This window comes from Jaculus jaculus, chromosome 21 (assembly GCF_020740685.1).
Source record: "Jaculus jaculus isolate mJacJac1 chromosome 21, mJacJac1.mat.Y.cur, whole genome shotgun sequence".
Classification (NCBI taxonomy): domain Eukaryota; kingdom Metazoa; phylum Chordata; class Mammalia; order Rodentia; family Dipodidae; genus Jaculus; species Jaculus jaculus.
In genome coordinates this window covers 5,202,447-5,210,174 of record NC_059122.1, presented here as the reverse complement: position 1 = coordinate 5,210,174, position 7,728 = coordinate 5,202,447, and the positions used below count along the sequence as shown (strand labels likewise).

Genomic DNA, 7,728 nt, shown 5'->3' with positions numbered 1-7,728 from the left:
AAAAATTTTTGCTTATTTGAGAGAAATAGAGAAAAGACAACAGAATGGGCACGACAGGGCGGCTGCAATGAGACTCCAGACGGAAGTGCTACCTTGGACGTCTGACTTTACGTGGGTCCTGGGATTCGAACTAAGGACCCTTAGGCTCCGCAGGCAAGCGCCTTAAGCGCTGGGCCATCTCCCCCAACCATGGGCTGCGTGTTTTGTTTGGCAGGGCTAAGGGCTCGAACCGCTGACCCTCAACGTTCAGCGACAGAACAGGGCGGCCAAAGGGCTACATACAGCGAGCCGACGTCCTCGCGGGTGGCCACGGCGTTCTGACGTCACGCCGCCTCTCCCTACGCTCCGCCCACTGGGCCACGGCCACGTGACCCAGGGTGGGGGGGCGTAGCGAGAGCGCGAGCCGGGCTGACGTCACGAACCTCCTCCTAAGCCACGCCCCACGCCCGCGACCACGTGACCCAAGTGGGGGGCGTGGCGCCGCGAGGAGCCCGAGCTGCGGTGACGTCACGTTGCCTCTCCCTACGCCCCGACCCCTCGGCCCTGGCCGCGTGACCCGGATTGGGGGTGGGGGAGCGTGACGAGGGGATGAGCGACAGCCAGGCTGACGTCACACCGCCTCTCCGTACGCCCCGCCCCGTCGGCCAGGACCACGTGACTGTGATGGGGGCGTGGCGATGCGAGGAGCCCGAGCCGCGCTGACGTCACGCTGCCTCTCCCTAAGCCCCGCCCCCTCGGCCCTGCCTGCGTGACCCGGATGGGGGCGTGGCGCCGAGAGGAGCGCAAGCCGGGATGACGTCACGCCGCCTCCCCTACGCCCCGCCCCCTAAACCTTGACCACGTGACTCAAATGGGGGCGTGGCGTCCGCGAGGAGCGTGAGCCGGGGAGTCATGGCGGGCTTGGTGGACTTCCAGGACGAGGAGCAGGTGAAGTCCTTCCTGGAGAACATGAACGTGGAGTGTCACTACCAGTGCTACCGAGAGAAGGACCCGGATGGTGAGCGGCGCGCCGTGCACCGGGGTGGGCGAGGAAGGACGGGGCGGGGGATGGGGGGGAAATGTCACGTTGGGCCCACGCTCAGTGCGCATGCGCCGCGGGGCGGGGCCTGGAGTGTGGAGAGGAGGCAGTCCAGGCTGGAGAGCTGGGTTGGCGGTTAAGGCGCTTGCTTTGCCTGCAGGAGACCAAGGACACACGTTCGATTCCCCAGGACCCACGTAAAGCCGGATGCACGAGGTGGTGCATGCATCTGGAGTTCATTTGGAGACCCTGGCAGGCTCATTCTCACTCTCCCTCTTTACCCCCTTCCCTTCCTTAACCTAAATAAATAAATAAAATTGAGAACAATATTCTCTCCAGGCGTGGTGGCGCACCCTTTTAATCCCAGTAGTCGGGAGGCAGAGGCAGGAGGATCGCCCTGAGTTCAAGGCCACCCTGAGACCACATAGTGAATTCCAGGTCAGCCTGGGCTACAGTGAAACCCTATCTGGAGAAACCAAAAAACGGGCTGGAGAGATGGCTTAGAGGTTAAGGCCTTTGCACGCAAATCCAAAGGACCCAGGTTCGATTCCCCAGGACGCACGTAAGCCAGCTGCACAAAGGGGCGCACGCATCTGCAGTTCATTTGCAGTGGCTGGAGGCCTTGGTGCACCCATTCTCTTGTCTTTCTCCCTCTTTCTCATAAATAAATGATGTTTTTAATTAATTTATTTATTTAACAGAGTGAGAGAGCAAGAGGTAGAGAGAGAGAGAGAAAGAATGAGTGTGTCCAGGGCCACCAGCCACTGCAAACGAACTCCAGACGCCTGCACTGGCTTGTGCATCTGGCTTATGTGAGTCCTGAGGAATCGAACCTGGGTCCTTTGGCTTTGCAGGAAAGCCCCTTAACCGATAAGCCATCTCTCCAGCCCAACAAATGTTTAAAAAACAAAACAATATTAGCCAGTGGCTTGGTTTTTCTTTTTTTTTTTTTTTTTTGGTTTTTCGAGGTAGGGTCTCACTGTGGTCCAGGCTGACCTGGAATAAACTCTGTAGTCTCAGGGTGGCCTTGAACTCACAGCGATCCTCCTACCTCTGCCTCCCGAGTGCTGGGAGGTTTTTCTATTTACTTACATTTATTTGCAAATATATATTTGAGAGAGAGAGAGAATAGGCAGGCCAGGGCCTCTAACCACTGCAAACAAACTCCAGATGCATGTCACCTTGTGCATCTGGTTTATGAGGGGATCCAGGCATTGAACCTGGGTCCTTAGGCTACGCAGGCAAATGCCTTAACCACTGAGCCATCTCTCTAGCCCAGGTTTTGGGGGGGGGTTGTTTGTTTTTTAATACTTTATTTATTTGACAGAAAAAGAGGGAAGGAGGGAGATAGAGAGAATGGGCATGCACCAGGGCCTCCAACCACTGCAAACAAACTCCAGACGCTTGTGCCCCCTTCTGCATCTGACTTAACGTGGGTCCTGGGGAATCGAACCTGGGTCTTTTAACTTTGTAGGCAAACGCCCCAAACCACTAAGCCATCCCTCCAACCTCTTGTTTTGTTTTTTTGGTTTTTCGAGGTAGGGTTTCACTCTAGCTCAGTCTGACCTGGAACTCACTATGTAATCTCAGGGTGGCCTCGAACTCACTGCCATCCTCCTACCTCTATCTCCAGAGTACTGGGATTAAAGGCGTGCGCCACCACGCCCGGCTTTTGTTTTTTTGTAACCACTGAATTACAGGAGAGTTTCCATTGCTAGCGAAGCTTCAGTCGTGGAAGGCAGTGGATCTTTGGGGCAGGCTGACAAGGAAGCAGAGAGGTTGGCAAGTGGTACGGCCATTGCCGGAGCCAGAACCTACACAGCCATGCTCTTGCCTCTTCCCTGTCCCTCTCAGGCTGCTATCGGCTGGTGGACTATCTGGAAGGCATCCAGAAGAATTTCGACGAGGCTGCCAAGGTGCTGAAGTTCAACTGTGAAGAGAACAAGCACTCTGAGAGCTGCTACAAACTGGGCGCCTACCACGTGACTGGAAAAGGTGAGAGTTCCCCACTTTCTTGGATCCTCGCCGGCGGTACCTGTGCGGGCATCAACCTGAGCTTCACGCCAAAGTCTGTTTGGTGTCATCTCTCAGTTCCTGTCCACCTTAGCTTATTTATTTATTTATTGGTTTTTCAAGGGAGGGTCTGGCTGTAGCCCAGGCTGACCTGGAATTCACTATGTCGTCTCAGGGTGGCCTCGAACTCACGGCGATCCTCCTACCTCTGCCTCCTGAGTGCTGGGATTAAAGGTGTGGGCCACCATGCCTGGCTTTTTTTTTTTTCCTTTTTTTTTATGTTAGAGAGAGAATTGGTGTGCCAAGGCCTCAGCCCCAGAAATCGAGTTCCAGACGCTTGCGCCACCTAGTGGGCATGTTCGACCATCCGCTTGTCTCAACTTTGGGCGTCTGGCTTACATGGGATCTGGAGAGTAGAATATGGGTCCTTAGGGTTCGCAGGCAAGCGCCTTAACCGCTAAGCCATCTCTCCAGCCCTTTTTATTTATTTATTTTTTCATTTTCTGTCCTTGCAGGTGGATTGACCCAGGACCTGAAAACAGCTTTCAGGTGCTTTCTGATGGCCTGTGAGACACCGGGGAAGAAGTCTGTGGAAGCGTGTCACAACGTTGGGATCCTGGCACACGACGGACAGGTCAATGAGGACGGCCAGCCCGACCTGGGGAAGGCCAGGGACTACTATGCCAAGGCCTGTGACGGCAGCTATGCCGCCAGCTGCTTCAACCTCAGCACCATGTTTCTGCAGGGCGGCCCCGGCCTTGCCAAGGACATGGGTCTGGCCTGTAAATACTCCATGAAAGCCTGTGACCTGGGCCATATCTGGGCCTGTGCCAATGCCAGCCGCATGTATAAGCTGGGAGATGGCGTGGATAAGGACGAGGCCAAGGCCGAGGTGCTGAAAAATCGGGCCCAGCAGCTGCACAGAGAGCAGCAGAAACATGTGCAGCCCATAACGTTCGGGTGATGTGGCCCAGTGTCTCTCCCTGGCAGCAGACAGCTCGAGATTCACACTACCTCCCTGATGCCGCACGAGCCCTTGAAGTCAGCCCACTGCAAAATGAAACTTGGGGTGCCATCTGCCCTGTTTATGTACATCCTTCTGGAGCTGGAGAGATGGCTTAGAGGTTAAGGCATCTGCCTGTGCAGCCAACAGACCCAGGTTCAATTCCCCAGGACCCATGTAAGACAGTTCACAAGGTTGCACATGAATCTGGAACTTATTTACAGTGGCTGGGCCTTGGGGTGCCTATTCATTCTTTCTCTGAAATAAATTAAATTAAAGGTTTTAAAGATTAAAAACCAAATATATACATCCTTCTGCTCCAAAGTGTTGGTTGCTGGAAGTGGCCTACTGTGTGTATTTTTGGCTTTGTTTTCTCAGGTAGAGTCTTGCTCTAGCCAAAGCTGGCCTCGAATTCATTATGTAATCTCAGGGTGGCCTTGAACTCATGGCGATCCTCCTACCTCTGCTTCCTGAGTGCTGGGATTAATGGCTTACAGTGTGTATTTCTATCAACTATTTTATCTGTGTTCTGTGAAGACACATGTATAGATCTTATTTCTCAGGGTTCAGGAGTTTGAAAATTAAGAGCAATAGTGTTTTGGGGATTAGGAGCTGACAAGAAGTTGGAAAAATTAGCCATGGAGCCTAAAGGATATAGTCATCCTTGTCGTCATTTAGTTGGAAGGGCTTGCAAATCAGAAAGTATCTTTAAAAAAGTATTTTTAAGGGGGCTGGAGAGATGGCTTAGCAGTTAAGTGCTTGCCTGTGAAGCCAAAGGATCCCAGTTCGAGCCTCAATTCCCCAGGACCCATGTAAGCCAGGTGCACAGGGGGTGCACACGTCTAGTTTTTGCACTGGCTGGAGGCCCTGATGCACCCATTTTCTCTCTCTGCCTCTTTTTCTGTTGCTCTCAAGTAAATAAAATTATAACCCAGGTGTGGTAGAACATGCCTTTAATCCCAGCATTTGGTTGGCAGAGGTAGGAGGATTGCCATGAGTTAGAGGCCACCCTAAGACTACATAATGAGTTCCAGGTCAGCTTGAGCTAGAAACCCTACCCCGAAAAACCAGAAATTAAAAAAATATATGTGTGTGTGTGTGTGTATGTGTGTGTGTGTTTATTTGTATTTGTATTATTTGAGAGAGAGAAAAGGCATGCCAGGGTCTCTAGCTACTTTAGATGAACTCCAGATGCATATGTCCCCCCCCTGTGCATCTGGCTTATGGGGTTTCCTAGGGACTCAAACCTGGGTCCTTTTTATCCCTCAATTTTTTTTTTTTTTTTTTTTTTTTTTTTTTTTTTTTTGGTTTTTTCAAGGTAGGATCTCACTCTGGCTCAGGCTGACCTGGAATTCACTATGTAGTCTCATGGTGGCCTCGAACTCTCAGCGATCCTCCTACCTCTGCCTCCCGAGTGCTGGGATTAAAGGCGTGAGCCACTATGCCAGGCTCCCTCAATTTTTTTTAACATCTTCCATGATTATAAAAAATATCTCATGTTAATACTCTTCCTCCTCCCTCTTTCCCCTTTGAAACTCCACTCTCCATCATATCCCCTCCCCCTCTCAATCAGTCTCTCTTTTATTTTGATGTCACGATCTTTTCCTCCTCTTATGAGGGTCTTGTGTAGGTAGTGTCAGGCACTGTGAGGTCATGGATATCCAGGCCATTTTGTGTCTGGAGGAACATGTTGTAAGGAGTCCTACCCTTCCTTTGGCTCTTACATTCTTTCCTTCACCCTTTCCACAATGGACCCTGAGCCTTGGAAGGTGTGGTTGAGATGTTACTCAGTACTCCAGTCCCTTCTTTCCATCACCATGATACCTTCTCAGTCATCCCAAGGTCACTGCCATCTGAAAAGAGAAGATTCTCTACCCAAAGTGAGAGTAGCATTAATATAAGGGTATAAATATTAAGAGAGGTGCTTACTGGTCAGTTTGGTAAGCATAGTATATACATTTATCCAGACATCAGCAGACATTACACCCCTAGGGTTCATGACTACCCCTGTTTTAAGTTTTCAGTATCAGGGATGTATTGCTTCCCATGGAGCGGGCCTCCAGGCCAATTAGATGGCAGTTGGTTTCCACCATGACAGATGTGCCACTATTGCACCCGTTGGCTCATCTGGCCTGGCTGGCCAAATATAAGGCTTGCCAGTGTCCACTGTTGAGTATCTCTACTGTTGATTTCTCTCTCTCCCCCATTGAACTGCATGCAGAACGGCTTCTTCCAGCTTTCTGTCAGCTGGTCTACATGGAGGAGGTTATCAGCTCAGTTCTAGCAGGATTTCTCAGTGGCCTTGTAGCCCAAGTATGTGGAATCTTCAGCAATAGGGTCTTACCATCTATTCCTGGTGGGAAACCAAGGGCCTTGGCAATGGCCTATAATGTTTTGGGGGCATCAGGGACCTCCCTGGCCAACAACTCACTGGAAGGTCTTATCATCCCTGGCACTGAAAATTTTCTAGCAACAATCTATGGTCCTTTTTTTTTTTTTTTTTTTTTTTTTAAAGAACATTTATTTTATTTGAGAGAGAGAGGAAGATGCAGATAGAGAATGGGCACTTTAGGGTCTGCAGCCGCTGCAAACAAACCAGATGCATGTGCCACCTTGTGCATCTGGCTTACATGGGTCCTGGGGAATCAAACCTGGGTCCTTTGGCTTTGCAGGCAAGCGCCTTAATGGCTAAGCCATCCCTCCAGCCCCGTCCTTTAGTTTTGGAAGCAAGCTCCTTCTAAGCCTTTCTCCAGCCCTCAGAAAGTATCTTGATTTACCTAATAGAGGTCTTGAGGAGCTAAGAACACTTCAGGAGTCACGACTGCCACCTGCTGACCCATGTAATTGTTGAGGTGGGCTACCTTTGCCCTTTAGAGTCCAGTCTGAATAAATGCACTGACGCTAAAGATGAAAGCCCTCCTTTTTCTTTTTTTTTTGTGGGGGGTGGGTATTTGAGGTAGAGTCTCACTCTAGCCCAGGCTGATCTGAAATTCACTATGTGGTCTCCAGGTGGCCTCGAACTCATATCGATCCTCCTACCTCTGCCTCCCAAGTGCTGGCATTAAAGGTGTGTGTCACCACACCTGGCTTCTTTCCATCTTTTTTTTTTTTTAATTTTTATTTATTTATTTATTTGAGAGCGACAGACTCAGAGAGAAAGACAGATAGAGGGAGAGAGAGAATGGGCGCGCCAGGGCCTCCAGCCACTGCTAATGAACTCCAGACGCGTGCACCCCCTTGTGCATCTGGCTAACGTGGGACCTGGGGAACCGAGCCTCGAACCAGGGTCCTTAGGCTTCACAGGCAAGCGCTTAACCACTAAGCCATCTCTCCAGCCCTTCTTTCCATCTTTAAAGGTAGGACGGCAGAGTGTCATAATGGTTGTGCCTCTCATGAGCGTTTGCTATTTCTTTTTTTCTCCTACCTGCCACCAGGGGGAGATCTTGTCATTTTCCCTCTGATACCTGACACCACCCTATTTTTTGTTACCTGTTTAGTAGTTTGTCTTGTGAATGTTTTTCAAGAGGAGAAGGACTGTCCAAAATGCAGAGAGGTAGCCGAGTGTGATGGAACACGCTTCTAATCCCAGCACTCGGGAGGCAGAGGTAGCAAGATTGCCGTGAGTTCGAGGCCACCCGGAGACACCATAGTGAATTCCAGGTCAGCCTGGGCTACTAGAGTGAGACCCTACTTC

General features: G+C 50.9%; 1 protein-coding gene across 1 annotated transcript; it reads left to right on the top strand.

Moving 5' to 3' along the window:
- Positions 1-863: 863 nt before the first annotated feature.
- On the top strand, positions 864-4,249 carry LOC101616822 (cytochrome c oxidase assembly factor 7). Its single transcript, XM_004673041.2, has 3 exons — positions 864-997; positions 2,873-3,013; positions 3,547-4,249. Exons 1-3 carry the CDS (start codon positions 892-894, stop codon positions 3,993-3,995), a joined length of 696 nt encoding a protein of 231 aa, XP_004673098.1. The 5' UTR covers positions 864-891; the 3' UTR covers positions 3,996-4,249.
- The last annotated feature ends 3,479 nt before the right edge of the window (positions 4,250-7,728 follow it).

What these genes read in the sequence shown, in the direction of transcription:
- LOC101616822 (XM_004673041.2), top strand. Translation starts at nt 892, where the DNA reads ATGGCGGGCTTGGTGGACTTCCAGGACGAGGAGCAGGTGAAGTCCTTC. An exon ending in CCGAGAGAAGGACCCGGATG is followed by an intron (nt 998 to 2,872) that starts GTGAGCGGCGCG and finishes TGTCCCTCTCAG; the next exon opens with GCTGCTATCGGCTGGTGGAC. An exon ending in CTACCACGTGACTGGAAAAG is followed by an intron (nt 3,014 to 3,546) that starts GTGAGAGTTCCC and finishes CTGTCCTTGCAG; the next exon opens with GTGGATTGACCCAGGACCTG.